This window comes from Dipodomys spectabilis, unplaced genomic scaffold (assembly GCF_019054845.1).
Source record: "Dipodomys spectabilis isolate Male_0828 unplaced genomic scaffold, ASM1905484v1 ptg000157l, whole genome shotgun sequence".
NCBI classification, from domain to species: Eukaryota; Metazoa; Chordata; class Mammalia; order Rodentia; family Heteromyidae; genus Dipodomys; species Dipodomys spectabilis.
In genome coordinates, this window is record NW_024870834.1 from 14430942 (window position 1) to 14451472 (window position 20531).

Below are 20531 nucleotides of genomic sequence, written 5' to 3' on the forward strand. Positions count from 1 at the left end.
TCCTTGAGTAGCACATAGTCAAGGAGAATGGGCAGTTCAATCAAGAGTAGACAGAAAATATCAATGGACAAATAAATAAGCCCAAAAGATAATGACAAATTATCTAACTGAAATTGTGAACAGGATAGAATGCAAGCCCCAAAGCATCACTTTGTTATAGAATTTTCATATGGCATATATTATGTAAAATTGCAAGGTGATCAATACAACCTAAAACAGTCATTCATTCAGTATTGGAGAGTAGTTAGTGAGCTAAATACTTCAAAATGAGAAGGCAGTTGAAAATATAAGAGTTGGAAATGAAGGTAGGAAGTTGCCATTAGGAAGTAGACCTAGAGGTATGGAAGTAGGTGAGGGAAAGGCTTTTTGCTGAGCTCATAAGTCTTTTTGTACTGTTTGATTGTTTACTATGTAATTAATTTGATGGGGAAATGAGGATAGAGTTTGGATGGCACACTCAGATGTAATGTGATTATGACGATAGACATGGTGTGCAACAAGAGCTTTGGCCTCTCTCTCTTTTTTTTTCCCCACTCTTTTCCGTTTGTAAATTTGGTGTTAATGTAGCATGTTCATTTGTTAAAGGTCCTAATTTAGTGTAGTGGTGCCTTTCGAATATAAATATAAAGAAATAGTAGTAGTATATTATAAATGGATTATTATTACCTTTTATTTATTTATTTTTATTTATTATTTTGAGTCAAGGTCTAGCTTTTGTAGCTCAGGCTGGCCTCCAACTCTGATTCTCCTTTCTGAGCCTCCCAAGTTCTGGGATTATATGGTCACCAGGCCTGGCTGCAGCATGTTTTTTGTAGTGGTTCTGTAGCAGTCCTTATGAGGAATTTTCAGATCTCCTCACATAAATGTGTAAACACAAGTCCACAGCGTCAGCATCACTTAGGAGTTTATGGAAGTGATGATTCCAGATTTACTGATTGAGATACATTGGGGGTGAGCTCTAGCAGTCTGTGTTGTAACAAAGTCTTCAGATGTTTGAGAACCAATGCAGCAGACTATCACATAACAGCTATTAATATAAGTTGTTATAAATATGATTACTATGTATTACATGTAATTGTTAATGTTATAAAATATTATGAAGTTCACTGTTTGTATATTTTCTTAAATATTCAACTTAAAAATCTGTTTCTTTCTTGGCCTAGATCGGATGCTGAAACAAAAAGGGCTTTGGAAGAATTGACTGAAAAACTTAGTGAATCCCAGAAACAAGATGTGGTAAGGACTTACAGAGTATACAGTTTTATTTCACATGTAGATGGGGGGAACAAGGTGTCCGTACTAGTCCTAATCACAGTGAACTTACTCAGAGTTTAATCTTTTGAGTGGTGTGTACCATTTTGCCAAAGAATCTTTTCTTTTTTCTTTTTTTTTTTTTGGGTCCGGTTGTGGGGCCTGAACTCTGGGCCTGGGCGCTGTCCTTCAGCTCTTCAGCTCAAGGCTAGCACTCTACCACTTGAGCCACAGTGCCACTTCCGGCTTTTGTCTTTTTTCTTATGTGGTGCTGAGGAATCGAACCCAGGGCCTCAGGCATGCAAGGCAAGCACTCTACCATTGAGCCACCTTCCCAACCCCCCCAAAGAATCTTTTCTTGTACCTTATATAAAATGTTCATAAATTTTAGAAATCTGAGTTTGAAATGTCACAACAATAGTATATTAGAGATTTGACTTTTTTATTTCTTTCAAATTTTGTTATGTTTTGAGACAGCATCTCCTTATGTAGCCCAGGCTGGCTTCTAAAGCATGATTCTCCTGCTTCAGCCTCCAAAATGCTGGGAGTAGAGATGTGGCCACTACAGCTGACTGCACTGTGTTTTCTGTACTGGTTCTGTATCATTCCCTGTTCTGTATTTTCTGATCACCTCACATAAGTGTGTGATCTCTGTGCTGCAGAGACCTCTTGCTGGGTTGTTTGTTGGATATGGTGCTAGTTGAAAAATTCCTAATTCTTAAGTTTTATATCTCAAACACAGATTCTCAACATTCATTATTTATTTATCTATTTTAAATAAAATCATGTTAGACTATAAAGTGTATATAGTGTTCATTGTTTCCCATCATCAGGTATTATAATTTCTGGAGAAGAAAAACATCAATAGAAATTGTCATTAGCTGTGTGGGTGGCTCATGCCTGTAATTCTACTACTCAGGAGATCTGAGGATTGCCATTCAAAGCCAGCCCCGGCAGAAAAGTCTCTGTGAGACTCTTATCTCCTATAAACTATGCAGAAAAATCTGGAAGTGGTGTTGTAGCTCAAGTGGTAGAGTGCTAGTCTTGAGCACAAAGAGGCTCAGGGACAGCACCCAAGCCCTTAGTTCAAGCCCCAGGACTGACAAAAAAAAAAAGAAATTTTAACTAAACTATGTACAAATTTGTAACTTCAGGAGCAATGGGTATTCATTTCCCACAACATCTTTTATTATTTCAAGAAAAGGAAAGTTAGTAGAATTTTTTCTCTTACAATACTTTCTTTATTCAACTTGAGTTTTTTGGTAAAAGTAGATAATTTTTTTCTATTTGATAATTTGGTTATAGTTCCTCTTAGATTGAGTTCACTTTGGAATGTGATTAATTGGCTACGTGTGCCAAGAGAGGGATGTATTCTATTCTCTGTCTCTCTCTCTTTCTTTGTGCCAGTACTGGGGCCTGGGTGCTGTCCCTTAGCTTTTTTGCTCAAGGTTAGTTCTCTAGCACTTGAGTCACACCTCCACTTCTAGCTTTTTCATGGTGAAGTGAAGATAAAATCTCATGTTATTTACCTGCCCAGGCTGCCTTTAAACTGTGATCCTCAGTCTCTGAGTAGCTAGGATTGCATACATGAGCCACAAGCTTTTGGCTCTAGTCTATCATTTATTTATTTATTTATTTATTTATTGCCAGTCATGGGGCCAGAATTCTGGGCCTGGGTACTGTCCCTCAGCTCTTCAGCTCAAGGTTAGCGCTCTACCACCACAGCACCACTTCTGGCTTTTTTTTCTGCTTATGTGGTGCTGAGGAATGGAACCCAGGGCCTCACGCATGCAAGACAAGCTCTCTACCACTCAGCCACCCAAGCTTTTGGCTCTAGTCTATAATTATTTATATCATTATTATTACTTTTTTTTTTTTTTGGTCAGTTGTGGGGCTTGAACTCTGGGCTTGGGTGCTGTCCCTGTGCTTTTCTGCTCAAGTTGAGCACTCTACCGCTTAAGCCACAGCGCCACTTCCTGTATCATTATTTTAGAAGTGAAGTCCTCTGACTCTTTTTTTTTTTTGTCGGTTGTGGAACTTGAACTCAGGGTCTGGGCGCTGTCCCTGAGCCTCTTCATGCTCAAGGCTAGCGCTCCACCACTGGAGCCACGGCATTACTTCCCTCTTTTATACATTACAGATTCCATTACTTTATTTGCTAATTTAAACAAAAATTGTTGTTGTTTTGGTGGTACTGATACTTGAACTCAGAGGTTCTGTTTGCCCTCATCACTTTTTGAGTAGGATCTTGCTTCTTGCGCAGCCTAATCTAAACTGCCACCTTCCTTTTGATACTTTCATGTAGCTGAAGGATGGGTCCATTGCACCCAAGCCTTTTCTGTTGGTTGAGATGGGCCTTATGAACTTTTTGCATAGGCAGTTCTCAAAACTATGATCTACCAATCTCAGCCTTCCAAGTAACTGCAGTTGTTCTATATGTTTAATGCATACGATTATACAAACATTGTTTTAGCTACCGCATGAGTCTTCTTTTCCTGGCTGTGTCAATATGTAATTTGTATGTTTATAGAAGTATGTTTATCTTCAGTATTCTGCTGAGGTCCTCACGGAACTGAGTGAGCTACAGTCATATCCAGTTGTACTGTAATGCTATTGTTTGAATTTGTCAGGCTATTTTTTTGAATTTGGATATATGTGACTTATTTCATATGTATTGGGGAGCTTTACTGTATATTCGCAATGTAGACAGTATGTAGAGTCAGTCAGCTGAATTCAGTGAAGGTCTGAGCCCGTGTATATCCTCTCTGTCATCACTGTTGTGCATTATGAATTGCTCCACATCAGGTAAAGCTGTGATTGCAAAACCTGATGTCACACTCACTGTGCTCAACTCACTGTGGAACCTCACTGTGCCCAAATCACCAGGAAGTAGCCATTTTTAATCATATAAATCCAGAGAGTTGGGCCCATCTAATTACATAGTTAGCTGACTTGTACATCTACAAGTTTTTCATAGCAAGGCATGATGCAGTTTGTTTTATGCTTTTTAGAATTTATTGTCAAATTAATGTTGTCTTATAAGTTAAGGTTTTAATAATAATAAAAAAATAATCTTTGTGGTGCTAGGGATCACCTCCAGTGCCTTTTACATGTGGGGCAACTGCCTTCCTATGGAGCTTCATCCCTCAGCCCATTAAGTAAGACTTGTGTAAGGATGTTTACAGTTCTAACTGAAAATAATTAGCTATTATAAAACTTGAGAAAATATTGCTGAATTTTAGATGGTTGTCTGATGTCCATACAGTGTTTCACATAGGACATAATATAGATTTTTGTGACATCTTCTAACTGAAATCAACATTTGCATTTTATAACTGTTAGACATATTGCTCTGTGTATGTGAATTCATGATCACATGCTGTCAGAGAAATTCTGTTATGTGAGTGATAACTTCTCAGAGGCGACAGCTGTTTCTCCCTTCTGGATTTAAGTTGAACAGAATCATCAAGGTAATACAGGTTTGCTCTGGAAAACTTCTAAATATTGTAAAATATATGAAGTGAAAATAAACCACTACTTCCATTTCCTACCCTCTGTTGCTCTCCTGTGTGGATCACATTTATTATATATTATCCCAAAGTTGTAATTGTTTATTAGTGCATTTTCATAGTAACTTGAAAGCTTGTGGAATATATGTTTCTTGAGAGACAAAAAGGTTGATTTCATGTATGCTACGATTTGATTTGTTAACCCTTTGTGAATTGTAAATTTTCAGGTTTGTTTTAGACTTTGCTTTGGAGGGGAGAAATTATACTTGTGATGTTATGGTAAATATTTTCTGTTAGTTCTTAGTTGTGCTGGTAAAATAACCACTATAGAATAGGCCTCAAATCAGGGGAAATTGAAATTCATTAGTTGTCTAGATTTTAACCAGTTGAAGGTGATATATTCAGTTCAATTATTTATAGAGTTTAGTTTGCTATAGGAGGATCCCTATTAAATATAAAAATAAAAACATATCCAGCTGTTTCTGGAGGAGTACCTCATTAGTAAGATTCTACAAATTCTGTCAATACTGCATTTAAAATAACACAAGTGCCACGTAGATTACAGGAGTATTACAATTTATGTATACACACTAGGTGTGTGTATGTATTTTAGTTACACTAGGTCATCTTTTGTAGGTGACTTGGATTCTTTTATTATACCATACTTCTAATACATTACAAAATATTCTTTTTTTAATTCAGGAGATACTATATTGTTCTACTCTCTGTCATCAAGAATTTGACTACTTTTAAGTATTTCATATGGTGGAATGATAGTTTCTTTCTTTTTTTTTAAATGTTTTTTTTTTTTTTATTGTGAAATACTGTACAGAAGGGTTACAGTCACATGAGCAAGGTAATGAGTACATTCCTTATCAAGCATTGTTGCCTCCTCCTTTGTTTTTCCCCTTCCATCCCTACCCTCCCACCTCTACAACTATATTCCCCCCCCCCACTAAATTATAAAGTTTGTTTTTCACATAACATCTTGTACATTTTATTGTTGCAATGGGTCCAACTGTATCCCTATTTAAACAATTTGTTTTTTCTCTTCCGCTCCCCAAATTATACCAACATCAAATACAGTGAAAACAGGGGTTACACTGTGGGGGAGGGACATACAAAACAATAGAAAAATCACATGGTACCTTATAAATACATTAGAGATAGTTTCTTTTCTTTCTTTCTTTTTTTTTTAAAACTTCTCTTAGCATAATGCCCTCAAGGTTCATTCATGTTTTGGCACATGTCAGGATCTCTCCCCTTTTTTAGGTTGCCTAATATTCCATTTTGTGAATATACCACATTAAAAAAATTTTTTTACTTACTTGGTGCTTCCATCTTTTGGCTCTTAGATATACACACTCTTTTTTTTTTTTATTATGAAAATACCGTACAGAGGAGTTACAATTACATAGGCAAGATAATGAGTACATTTCTTACCAAGCATTGTTGCCTCCTCCTTCGTTTCCCCTTCCCATCCCTTCCCATCTCATCTCCCCCGCCCCCACTGCCAAAGTTGTAAAGTTAGTTTTTCGACATAAGAACTTGTACATCTCATTGTTGCAATGGGGCCGGCCACCTGTATCCCTATTTAAGGGATTTGTTTTTTCCCTTACCCTCCACAAATTATACCAACATCAAATACAGTGAAAGCAAGGGTTATATCATTGGGGAGGGACATACAAAGCAACAAAGAAATCATCTTATAAATATGTTAGAAACAATCGCAAGAAAGAAAAAACATTTGAATACTTACCTTGGGGTTCATTTCACCTAACATCAACTTTTCTGACCTTTTCTGCTTGTCTCAGACATATACTAGTTATTGCAAATAAGGGAAACCATGGGACCTATGTTTCTTTGGGCCTGCCTTACTTCACTGAATATAATTTTTTTCCAAGTCTTTCCATTTCCTAACAAATGGGGCAATGTCATTCTTTCTGATGGAGGCATAGAATTCCATTGTGTATATATACCACATTTTCTTGATCCATTCATCTACTGAGGGACATCTGGGTTGGTTCCATATCTTAGCTATGGTAAATAATGCTGCAATAAACATAGATGTGCTGGTAGCTTTAGTATGGTCTTGTTTGTGATCATTTGGGTAAATGCCCAAAAGTGGGATTGCTGGGTCATAGGGGAGCTCAATGTGGAGTCTTTTGAGGAACCTCCATACTACTTTCCAAAATGGTTGAACAAGTTTACACTCCCACCAACAATGCAGTAGGGTTTCCTTCTGTCCACATCCCCTCCAGCATCTGTTGTTTAATTAGAGTTCTTGATTTTAGCCATTCTAACTGGGGTGAGGTGGTATCTCAATGTTGTTTTGATCTGCACTTCTTTTATGGCTAGAGAGGTTGAGCATTTCTTCATGTGTCTATTGGCCATCCTTCTTTCCTCTTCAGATAGGCTTCTCTTTAAGTCTTTAGCCCATTTATTTATTGGGCAGTTGTTTCTTTGAGGATTTGTTGTTGGGGGATTTAATATTTTGAGTTCCAGGTATATTTTAGATATGAGGCCCTTGTCCATTGTATGGCTAGTGAAGATCTTCTCCCAATCTGTGGGCTTTCTATTGATCTTGTTAGCTATGTCCTTTGCCATGCAGAAGCTCTGCAATTTCATGTAATCCCATTTGTCTAACCTTTCTTTGATTTGTTGTGTTTCTGGGTCTCTATTAAGAAAATTTCGGCCTGTGCCAAGGAGATCTAGGATTTCTCCTATTCCATCCTGTAATGTTTTCAGAGTGTTTTAACTCTGAGGCCTTTGATCCATTTGGAGTTGATTCTGGTGCAGAGTGATATATAAGTATCTAGCTTTAGTTTTCTACAAGTGATTAACCAATTTTGCCAGCACCATTTACTGAAGAGGGTGTCTTTCTTCCATTCTATTTTTTTAGTTCCCTTATCGAAGATTAGATGGCTATAGCTCTGTGGGCTCATTTCTGGGTTTTCAATTCTATTCCATTGGTCCTGAGGTCTGTTCTTGTGCCAGTACCAAGCAGTTTTGATTACTATGGCTTTGTAGTAGATTTTAAAATTTGGTATTGATATTCCTCCAGCACTGTTCTTTTTGTTAAGGATCATTTTTGCTATTTGGGGTCTTTTATCGTTCCATTTGAGTTTTTGAATTGCCTCTTCTATTTCTTTGAAGAATAAGGTTGAAATATTGATAGGTATTGCATTGAATTTGTAGATAGCCTTGGGAAGTATTGCCATTTTCACGATGTTGGTCCTTCCAATCCTGGAGCATGGGAGGTTTTGCCATTTTTTAAGTTCTGTGTTGATTTCCTTTTTCAGGTTTTTAAAGTTTTCATCATATAGGTCCTTCACTTCTTTGGTTAAGTTAATTCCTAGGTATTTTATTTTTTGTGGGGCAACTACGAATGGAGTTGCTTTCCTAATTTCAGCCACGCTTTTCTCATTGTTGGCATACAGAAAAGCCATTGATTTTTGAGGTTTAATTTTATACCCTGCTGCTTTGCCAAAGTTTTGAATCAGCTTGAGTAATTTGGGAGTGGAGTCCATGGGATTCTTTAAATACAAGATCATGTCATCTGATATGTACACTCTTTTTTTTTTTTAATTTAATTTAATTTTATTTGTGAACATACTGTACAGAGGGGTTACAATTACATGGGCAGGATAATGCGTACATTTCTTACCAAGCATTGCAGCCTCCTCCTTTGGTTTACCCTTCACATCCCTTCCCAGCCTCCCCCCTCCCCCCCAATCCCAATCCTTCTCCTTCCTCCCCCTTCCCCCCCCCCCCCGCCGATATGTACACTCTTACTGTGAGCAATGTTGCTGAAAATTTGGGTGTGTGATTTTTCCCTTTGAGACTCTGGTTTCAGATAATTGAGGTTTAGATTTACAAATCAAATTGCTGGGTCAGATGATACTTAATAATTTTTGTTTGGCTGATTAGCCATATTATTGTCTATAGCAGCTTCCTTGCATCTATCTATAGAGATGAAGTGCTCTGATTTGTCTTCATCCTTTCAAACACTGTTTTTCCAAGATGACCATCCTAATGGATGGAAATGGTTCTATATTATTATTTGAGAAGTTGACATAAATTTTATAATCAGAGTGAACAATAAAATTGTGTTCATTTTGGAAAAAATAAAATAAATAGACAACTTTGAAAAAATTAGTTATCCAGAATTGTTTTCTATTACAGACAGTGCTTATTTATATTGGAAGCAGTAGTAACATGTATAGTTTGGTATTAGGTTGATGCATGGATAAATTAGGAGCTTGTTGCTAAAGAGTATTTAGAGGTTTTAATAAAGCACTGTTAGTATCATAGTAAGTATCTTAATTATTTTTAAGTAGTGAAATTGGACTGCCAAGACTTATATTTAGTAAGTATAACTACTAATTTTTGTATACCATGCTTGTTTTCTCTTAGCCTTTATTGTCTAATTAAACATACCTATCTCTCTTTTTGAAAGTACCAATCCATTGTGCTATAATTTGCAGCCAAATTTATCTGCATAACGGAATGACTTTTAGTAAATTTGCTGTGTGCAGCCTTACACAATCCAGTTTACAGCATTTCAACAACCCAGTGAGGTCCCTCAGAATCATACCTTTCTTGGTTTCTTGTCAAACACAGAATTGATAGCAACACAGTTTTTAATAGTAGGACTGTATTTATTACTTCTTTTTTGTCAGTTATGGGGCTTGAACTTGGGGCCTGTGTGCTGTCCCTGAGCTCCTTTGCTCAAGATTAGCGCTCTATCACTTTGAGTCACAATGCCACTTCCTGTTTTCTGGTGGTTAATTGGAGATAAAGAGTTTCATGGACTTTCCTGCCTGGGCTGGCTTTGAACTTTGATCCTCAGATCTCAGCCTCCTGAGTAGCTAGGATTATAGATGTGAGCCACCCTTGCCTGGCTTATTACTTCTTTTAAATAAGGACAAAATGTTTGTAGTCACTAAACACATTGTCATATGATGTAAATTTTATTTAGAGGACTGTGTGTTATGGGTTTGAATTTTGGCAGTTTTTAGTGAAGAAAATCTAGTGTCAGAACTAAAAATTCCTCCATTCTAGAATCCAAACTAACCATTTTCCAGTTTGCCTTTAGTATTTGATCTTTTGCAGTTCAGTATTTGTAGCAGATCACAGTTTAAAAGATTGACAAACTATGAAAACACCTTTTAATTACAAGTTACACACAAACATCACTGCCTTCCTAGGCAGGTTATCCACATGGAGAATAAGAACCAAAACAAACCAAAAGCAGTTTATCATTAATTGGGTAATAAATGCAGTTGTTGGCGCAACTGGCATTTTACTCTAAATCACCAGAGGGCACTCTTTTCTAGTATATTACTTTGAACTCTACTAATTGAATTATTATATTGTCCTTTGAAAATTCTGGTCCAGTTATTGAGATCCAGGTGGGGATTATAGGGAGACTAATGATTGCTTTTGCTAGTAACTTCCAGTGAAATTTTAGGTCAAGTGTTTTCTAATTAGAGTCATTGGAAAGGTCCTATTAAAAAATCAGAATTCTGTGCTTTAGGCAGTGATGTGTCTGACACACACAGTATCTCCTCAATTTAATCACATCAGCTTTCTTCATTTCTCTCTCTCTTTGTTTATATTAAGGTTTCAGATCGGGTGGAGCGACGGCTTCAGGAAATAGAAAGAGAGATGCGTACAGAAAGAGAGCTGGTGGAAAGACGTCAGGACCAGTTGGGACTTATGTCCTTGAAGCTGCAGGAGGTTTGTGATAAGTATTCTCTAGGAGTGTAAATCTCGAATTTATTTAATTTCCTAGTTGCACCTGATGATATAGTAAACCCGTTAGAAAAAGTTTAACATACTGTTATAGTATGATGTATAGGATCAGACCCACCTTGTTTCATAATTACCCTTTATGTGACCTTGGCAGATTTTGTTTTTTTTAACTCCTCTCAGAGTGACTAGTTTACTCTGTGGAAAGAGGGATTGTATTAACATGCACTTTCCCCAAATGGTGCAAAGATAAACGCGTTAATGCTTTAAAGCAGTTATCCCAGTGTATAGTATGGATTCAAAAATTTTTATCTCTGTTTATTTTTGGCATAGACTGGACAGATACCAAGTAGTCATTTAAAGATAGCTCATGGGTCAAATCTGGTTCATGGTCTGTTTTGTAAATAAAGATTTATTGGAGCACAGCCATGCCTATTCATTTCTGTGTTGTTGGTAGGGACTTCTGTGATGTAGTGGCAGAGGTGGTAGTTATGAAGTATAATGTTGGGCTACAGTACTGACAATCTGGCCCTTGGCAGAAGTTTGCCAACACATGAATTAGGTTATCATCAAACCAGCTCAAAATGCAGTAGAACATTACCCTTCAAGTGTTATTTATTTTATTATTATTATTATTATTATTTTTTGTTGGTCGTGGGCTTGAACTCTGGGCCTGGGTGCTGTCCCTCAGCTCTTTAGCTCAAGGCTAGTGCTCTACTACTTGAGCCACAGTGCCACTTCCAGCTTTTTCTGTTTATGAGGTGCTGAGGAATCGAACCCAGGGCTTCATGCATGCAAGGCAAGTACTCTACCACTGAGCCACCTTCCCAGCCCAGTGTTATTTATTTTGATGTTTCCGATTTATGACAAAATTAGAGCAATCTTTTTTTTTTTTTTTGATTCCCTGCAGATTCACTATTTTTTTTTTTTTTGGGGGGGGGGGGTCAGTCGTGGGGCTTGAACTGGTTTCTGATGGTTTATTGGAGATAAGAGTTTCACGGACTTTCCTGCCAGGGCTGGCTTTGAACCATGATCCACAGATTTTGGCCTCCAGAGTAGCTAGGATTACAGGCGTGAGCCATGGCACCCAGCTGGTTCTTAATGTTGATGAGTGGGAATTTTTGCTAGGCAGTAGTGGTCTCTCTTGTAATCCTAGTTACTCTGGAGTCTGGGATCTGAGAATCATAATTGGAATCCAGCCCCAGCAGAAGACTCCATGAAACTCTTATCTCCAATTCATCATCAATAAGCCAGAAATGGAGCTGTGGTTTAAGTGGTAGAGCATCAGCCTTGAGGGAAAAAGCCAAGTGAGAGCTTGAGGCCCTACTTTCAAGCCCCAGTTATAATTTTTACTGACTTTGAAATGTACATTTCTTGTAAGAGTACAAAATATCAGAGTGGCTGAAATCCACTGAATTCAAATTCTCACCACAGCAGCACACAAAATGCATCAATGACTATTAGCATAGAATATAGGAATTTCCATAACATTTTTAATAGGTGAAAAGAAAGCAAAGCTTTCTTTCTCTCCTTAAACATGACCTTTCCAGAACAGTCTAAGCCATTTAACTTGGGAGCAGAAGAAGCCTAAATCAATCTTTTTTTTTTCTTTCTGTTTCCCCTGCAGTGTTTATAATCCAAAACCACCTTTTAAAAATGTATAGGTCATTGCTTATATTAAAGTGACAAAATATGAAATTAAACATCTCTTATCAACAGTGATCCTCTATTGTATTACCACAGATGGAATTCCAAATCACAGTTCAAGCTTTTAGTCAAATTGACAATTACAGTACAAACACACAGGCTTTGACTCTCAAGAACAGGGATGGGAGGCAATCTTCCCTCTCCCCCTTTCTTTGTAATTTTGTGCATTCTGCAAAGAGAGAAGGAAATAAGTACAGAAAATTTCTCTAATTTTCACTTGCTGAAAAGAACAATTGTCTTTTCAATACTATTCTTACGTTCACCAGATGCAATTTGCCTTGAGAACAAATGTATAAAAATCAAGGTTAGAAAAAAAAGACTATCCACATGCTGTATCTAATTATTCAACCAAGTATCCTTTTCTAAGTAATTACCAACCAACAAGGTATGCTTCCTTTTGTGAAATAGAGCAAAATGGAATTTTAGAAATCAAAAGCCAATTTTTCTTTCAAGCTTACATTATAATTTTTGGGTTGCAAGTTTTGTTCCTAATTTTGAATTGGCAGTATCTCCTGATGCTTAAAAAAAAAAAAACCTGCCAATTGATAAAGGTTAATGATCTGCAAACATACATAAACGCATTTTTGGATTTTTTTTTTTTTTTTCATTTTTGGAATTTTTAAGCAGTCATTGCCTACAAGAAAAGTTTCTGAAATATTTACAGAAATCTTCAACAGATTTACTTTCTATAATGATAATGATACAATGTAAGAAATGCAATAAAATAAGAAGCTTGATATCAGTCTTCATTAAGACAGACAGAGAGACAAATAAACAGATAGATCAATCAAAGGCTATAACCTAAATATATTCCTAAGGAAAAAATCAATAATCTCATAATGAAAGACATCCCACAAAATCAATTGCATAGGACCCTGAGAAGTTGATCGTGAATGAAAACTGAAAAATTATATGATTGAAGGAAATTACATAGACATAGCTAAATATTACATGTGTACCAGAGCTTCTCTCTTGGATTGGAAAAGAAAGTTGCTAGCAAAATTTGCCCCAAATCCTTAAATCAGAGCATTGTAATGATATTGATTTCCTGACTCTGATCACTGTATTGATTAAAAAGCATATAAAAATCATATTTTAAGTATAAACATATTTATATGAGGTGTCTCATGCCTGTAATCCTCCCTGCTCAGGAGGCTGAGATCTGAGGATCGCGATTCAAAGCCAACCTGGACAGGAAAGTCCATGAGACTATTATCTCCAGTAAACCACAAGAAAACCAAAAGTGGCTCTGTATTACAATATGTCATATATATTTTCAAAAAGCTCTAATCTTTTACATTTTTTTAACAGTTGTTGAAGGCGATTATTTTTCCCCATATTCTTATTAGTATTCCTAGGTTATTATTCTTAAAATTTTTTGTCAGGCTGGTGAATATTTTTGTTTAATGAAAGCAGTGTCAATCATTAGAAACTGGTGGAAGGGAACCAGTCTCCTGTTATTGTTTGGAATTTTTAAGGAATGGTTCACTTCTGTTGTTTTTTTCCCTCTGGTCTGAACAAAAGGGCTGTAGTGCTATGGAATCTACTTGGTTTTTGAACTCACAGTACTGTTGAAGTCTCATTTATTTGCATTTCCTTAGTAGTGAATTTGACAGCTTCTTATGTTTTTGTCATCCATCTGCATTTGTTTGTGTAGATTTCCTGTTTATAGCTTTTGCTCATTTTAATATCTTGGATTATCTGAATTTCCTCAAGGATTGTTTTGTTTTGTTTTTTTTTTTTTGGGTCTGGTCGTGGGGCCTGAACTCTGGGCCTGGGCACTGTCCCTCAGCTCTTCAGCTCAAGGCTAGAGCTCTAGCTCTTGAGCCACAGCACCACTTCCGGCTTTTTTCTTTTTGCTTATGTGGTGCTGAGGAATCGAACCCAGGGCCTCAGGCATGCAAGGCAAGCGCTCTACCACTGAGCCACCTTCCCAGCCCCTAGGATTGGGTTTTTTAATGAAGGGAGACTGGAGTCTAAGTTGTCAGGGTATGGGTCTGAGTATTTGGTTTTTTCCTCTCAGATTTCAATGCTGCTTCTGTTAGATAACTAGCTTCCTGTCCCATCTGACTGTGTTCTAAGGGCTCCACTATTGATGCACTGATGCCATTTTGTCTTAGTTATTATAGCTGCTATTATCTTTTGTAAATTATAATAAAAATGTTTCCTCATGCTCCATGAGAAATTATCCTGGCATTTTGATGGTAAATATAGGTAGATAGATAGATTAGTTTGAAGAGTAGGTATTTTATAATATTTTTCAATAATATTTTATAAAAGTTGTCCATTGAAACTCTTATCCATATTTTACTAGAGTTATTCCTAGGTACCTTATTTTTTCCCCTTTCTCTTGGGAATGGAATATTTCTTTGATTGCATCTTAATTGGTTATTTATATGTGGCTCTTTATAAAAATTTTTGCTCTTGTTCTTATAAATCATAATGTTACTGGCATTTGACATTTTAAAGGCAGTTGTCAGGTGTGATGACTATGCTTCTAATTCCCACTGCTCAGAGGCTGAGACCAGGAAAATAACGATTCAGGGCCAGCTTTAATGAAAAGTTCATGGAATCCCCATCTCAGTCAATAAGCTGGACATGGAATATTATCTGGAATCTCAGCTGTAGAGGACTCAGAGGTAGGAATGCTGCAGGCTGAGTCTGATACTGTCTGAAAAATAATCTAAAGCAAAAAGTGTTTGAGGCATGGTTCAAATGGTACAGCGCTTGCTTAGCAAGAACAAAGACCCGAGTTCAAACCCAGCTTCGTTTCCCCTTCCCTCACCCCAAACGGAACTCGATTTTATTTGTGTATGACTTTTACTCTCCTACCCCCATGGCTGGAGTCTGAAGTCCAACACTGAACAGGAGAAAAGATGGCAAGAATTCGATTTCTATGTTTCTGAGATGTCAGCATCCTGATTTTGAGTGCAGCTAAACACAGTATGTTAGGAAAGTTCTTTCCAGCCCTCACTGACATGAGAACTTCAGTCTGTGTTGATAAGTTAAATTTGCTTGACAAGCATCCTTGACCCCACCAAAGACCTTGCATTTTTCGTTGCTTTCTTTGGTGTAATTTACTCACACATGTTTACACAATGTTTTATATGTTTTGTTTTTATACATTGCTGAATTAATTTGCTATTGTTTTATTTAGCATTTTTATATTTATGCTTATTAGTAAGAACAGTTCATAATTTTCTTTTCTTTTGCCAATCCTGGGCCTTGAACTTTGGGCCTGGGCTCTGTCCCTGAGCTTCTTTTGTTTAAGACTGGTACTCTACCACTTAAGTCACAGCACCACTTCCAGGTTTCTTTGAATAGTTTATTAGAGATAAGGGTCTCACAGACTTTCCTGCTTAGTCTGGTTTTGAACCAAGATCCTCAGATCTCAGCCTCCTGAGTAGCTTGGATTACAGTCCTGAGCCACTGGTGTCCAGCCAGTTCATAATTTTCTTTGTCCTGACTTTTGTTTTAGAAGCAAAGTCACAATAAATTTATCTAAAATGGGTCAACACATTCCTTCTTCTACATCCTGGTTCTGTTTGCTTAAGAGAAAGGTTCTCTTTCTTTAATATTTGTTAAAAGTCAACATGAGACTTTTTAAAATCTGCTGCTTATATCAATACCTGCAGTTGTTTATATTTTAACATTTATGAGCTTATATAGCCTTTTAATTTATTTAGTAAATTTGATAATTAATGGGTTTAGGTTTTTTGTGTTTTTGTGTTTTCTTTTTTGTCAGTTGTGGGATCTGAACTCTGGGCCTGGGTGCTGTCACTCAGCTCTTCAGCTCAAGGCTAGCACTCTACCCTTGAGCCACAGCACCACTTCGGGCTTTTTCTGCTTATGTAGTGCTGAGGAATCCAACCCAGGGCCTCATGCATGCAAGGCAAGCACTCTACTACTGAGCCACCTTCCCAGCCCGGATTTAGGTTTTTATCTATTTTGTGTATTTTGAAATTTACTTTAAAAAGCAATCATGGGTGACAGGGAGGTTGGAGTTGGGGAGGTGGGGAGGAAAGGGATGGTAGGGAAAAACAAAGGAGGGGCTAAGAAGCTTGATAGGAAATGGACTCATTACCTTGCTTATGTAACTGTACTCCTCTGTACAGTATCTACAACAAAAAATATATATTAAAAAGCAGTCATAGCCCTTTATTATTTTTTACTTCCTCCCTTTTCATTTGCTTATTAGATATACAATTATTTTATTAGTTTTCCTTTTTGACCATCTTTGTTTATTGCTTCATTAGAATCTTCTTTTATCTTCATATTACTTTTTCTATCTTTTGGAATTGCATACTAGACAATTATTTTTCTGCAATAAAAATATTGGTATATTTATCACCAGATTAGTACTTGTCTTCCTTCCCTTCCCTTTCTCCCTTGTTTTTTCCTTCACTCTCCCCATTTCTTTTTCTTCCTCCTCTTTTTCATTTACAAGTCTTGTTTGTTATGTAGTTGAAAACAATTTTTTGAACTGTTTGTGTGGTGTGTGTGTGTGTGTGTGTGTGTGTGTGTGTGTGAACGTGCGCGTACATGTACGCCAGTCCTAGGGCTTGAATGCAGAATCTGGGTGTTGTTCCTGAGCTTTTTTTGCTCAGGGCTAGCAATCTACCACTTTAGCCACAGCTCCATTTCCAGCTTTTTGGTAGTTAATTGGAGATAAGAATCTCAGGGACTTTCTTGCCTGGGCTAGCTTTGAACCTCAATCCTCAGACCTCTGTCTCCTGAGTAGCTACTATTACAAGCACGAGGCACTGGCACCCAGATATTTTCTGTTTCTTTTGACAGGTAATTTTTTATGTTACTATGTGTGCATGCACACACATACATAGGTCAAGTTTGTCAAATTTCTTCCCCTTTTCTGTTCTTAATTATTATATCAATCTGAATCCTCCATTATAATAAAGATTGTCAATTTCTCCCTGTGAGTTTTTTCAATTATGTTTTATTTTTTAGTACTGTGGTTTCTTGGATATAGTTTAACTTCTTCTTGGTACATTTTCAAATGTCTAGTTTGCTATCAAGCTATTTTTAAGGTTGCTGTTTTCATGACATGTAATTTTTACTCTATTTTAATCCTTCCTCTATAGTTTTAGTTTGAGCTGAGCTTAACAAAAAAGAAATTTCATTATGTAAATTTATGCTTTTAATGGCTGGGTCAGTTAATTCTACTTATTGTGAGAATTGATACATTTTGAAATATTATCCTCTCTTTATTGTCCTGTCTCCCTTCTTACTGATTTCTGATGTATTGAATGTGTTTTATATTATTCATTTTTATACTTTTTATTCGCTTTGAAGTTGTAGATTATATTTGCCTTTTTTGATGGCTATTCTAAAAATGTAGAATGTAACTATTCAACTATATTTCTTCCTTTCGTTCACACACATCTTATCTCTAGGTAGTTGTACAAAGGAATTGCCATCCAACAAAACAGTTTATGAGCGCAGCATGTCTTGGCCAATGCCATTCCTTTCACCAGGCTCACCTTCTTTCTAACCCCTTCTTTAAATTTTCTTAATTTTGTAAGATATACATGGAATTTTTTGTGCTAGTACATAGGCTTAAACTCAGGGCCTGAGTGCTGTCTCTGAGATTTTTTTTTTTTTTTTTTTGCTAAGGGCTAGTACTTTACCACTTGAGCCACAGCTCTGTATCTGGCTTTTCAGTGATTAATTGGAGATGAGAGTCTCATGGACTTTCCCTGTTTCTTCTGACTTCCAACCTTGATCCTCAGATCCTTAGTGGCTAGGATTACAGGTGAGAGCTACTAGCACCTGTCTGATATTTTTCTTTTGACTCATCAAACATTCTTGTTACTCCCTTGGAGAGCCTTTCTTGCCTCCCTGGTTTCTGGAATAACTCCTGTGTCATTGACCACTGTTACCTTACTTAGCCTACACTTAATAGGCTGTAATTGTTTGCTTACAATTTGTGCATACTTTCGAGCCTTATCTCTGGACTTGCAGCCCGGTGTTCTGTTTTGCACACTGGATGTCCTTCAGTGGACAGTTGCTGGGGGAGTGGGTGTTGCTCTCAAGTGTAAAGGATCCTTTAATTTCTTAGACTTATCCAGGTGAAAAAAAATGGTTTTCACCCAGTTTTAATACACTATATATACTGTTGCTCTTATTCTTGCAGAGCAGAAAGTGAAGGTGAACTAACTTCTTCTTTGATGTTCAGCATGCAATGATTTAAGTGATTAAAAAAGCCTTCCATCCATCAATGTTCAGTAATTTAATTACAAACAACTCAATTTTATAAAAAGAACAGTTTACCTAGCAAGTTGCTAATTTTCAGATTGTATTGACAACTAAGTGAATAAACTAGCCAGATCTTCACAATAAGGATTGTTTGGTATTTTTAGCATATAACAGACATGTTAGAAAAATAGTTTAGGTCAGATTTTTATTTTCTGGTATGCTGAGATTTGAACTCAGATCTTGGTACTTGCTGAATAAGTTTTGTGCCACTTGAGCCACATCATCAGGCTGAAAGAAAATTTTACAATGGAGGTACCTAGATTCACAAATTTTGAAAACAATACCTTTGAAAAATCATTTCTGGAATAACATTTCTAGAAGAACATTAATTTATTTCTGTGAATGAAACTGACCGTTCACATAACTGTTTCCTTTGTAGTTCAGTAGCAATGTTAGTCATTTTTATTGATGAGACATTGCAAATAATGGATAGGAAAGAATGCCTTTTTTTTTTTTTTTTATTATGGAGCTTGAAGTCAGGGGCTGGCTGTCCCTGAACTTTTTTGCTCAAGGCTAGTGCTTTACCATTTTGAGCCACAGCTCCCCTTCTGGTTTTCTGGTGGTTAACTGGAAATCAAGGTCTCATAGACTTTCCTTCCTGGGCTGGTTTTGACCACGATCCTCAGCTCTCAGTCCTCTGAGAAGCCAGGATTACAGGCGTGAGCCACTGGTGCCTGGCTTGTTTTTGTTTTTGCTTCCTTTTGTGTTTGTATTTGAGACAGTTTTGCTACACAGTCTTGGAACTCCTATCCTCCCACCTCAGCCTCCATAGTGCTGCGTACTGTATGCGCTGCCAGACCCATCCTACTAGAGACTTTTTAAGAGACTGCAGATACAGTTATTTTCCTTTGCTTGTTTTGAATGCATACGGGCAACAGTGTTTAATGTAGGTTTTCCACATGACTTTCATACTTTCATTCGGTGTTTCAGATACAGTGATAAACATGGGATAAATTCCTAATAGGGAATTACTACATCCTTTGACCACTAGTCGTCAGTATTGAACCATTATTTGTGAGCTAGCAGCACTTGTTATTAAAGTTGCCCATCTTATTTACAAACTGATTTTTCATTAGCTTTTTTTTCTTAGCATACTTGGCATACACGTTGCAACTGAAAGAAATCTAATTAACTATTCACTGCTTTAAAATTTAAATTTGAAGCTATCTTCTTCCCACTGTTAACAATTAAAATGATATGTTGAGCATTGCATATTAAGACAGCTGCTTCATTTAACAGTAGAACTCTCATGTCTGCCCTGGCTGGCCTCTGTGCTGTTCCTTTATGCTTTCTACTCAGGGTGCCCCCACCCCAACTTTTCACCCTCTTTCCTGCTTCTTCTTTTCCTCCTATCAAATGGACTTCCTAAATGTGGTCAAACACAGAGTTCATTCTGGAATCACATATTACTTCTATCTATTTTCATATTTCTGAGCTTTACTGAAGTGTTCCAATGATTCTTTTTCTAATGTTTAATTTTATGTGAGCCTCTTTTTCTTCTTATTTGTTTTTTCCCGATCTATAACCATTGCCTTTTATAGTGTTCTACCCATTCCAAATGTACTGCTCATTTTCTGTTGGTACCTTAATGCTCTTTATTTTTCTCTTTGCTAATCTTTTTTTCCCCTTTATTTGATAGGACGTGTTTTAAAGCTCTCTCAACTTTCATTGCATTTCTAATTATATTTCTATTAAGTATCCTTAATTTCCCCCCCTCCCCACTACTGCAACTGGTATTATTTATTGATCAGGAAGTGATAAACCAAGCAATAAATACTAACTAATAAATAGGCAGTTAATACACAGTAGATAATAAATAACTTGGATCATTTTAAAATATCTTTATCCATATTATGGTCAAGTTTTAGAACAGTATTTAGATCTGTAATCTTGTCTGGTCACTTGCTGGGCCTGCGTGCCCCCACAGTTTCCTGGGATTGAAACCCAGTAGTTAGTACACTAGTACTGCCACAGTCCTACTATGTGTCAGGTACTGTGCTGGCATCTATGGATTTAGACTCATCTAAAATGTCTTGG

The 20531-nt window shown here is 36.8% G+C and overlaps 1 protein-coding gene across 2 annotated transcripts in view; it reads left to right on the forward strand.

The window, feature by feature from the left end:
• Cep128 (centrosomal protein 128) overlaps positions 1 to 20531 on the forward strand; it is a 303824-nt gene that overhangs the window by 38492 nt on the left and 244801 nt on the right. For both annotated transcript variants that reach the window (XM_042692797.1, XM_042692798.1), the window contains 2 exons: positions 1164 to 1236; positions 10386 to 10502. In XM_042692797.1, the coding sequence (XP_042548731.1) occupies positions 1164 to 1236; positions 10386 to 10502 (190 nt within the window). The remainder of the gene's footprint in view (positions 1 to 1163; positions 1237 to 10385; positions 10503 to 20531) is intronic.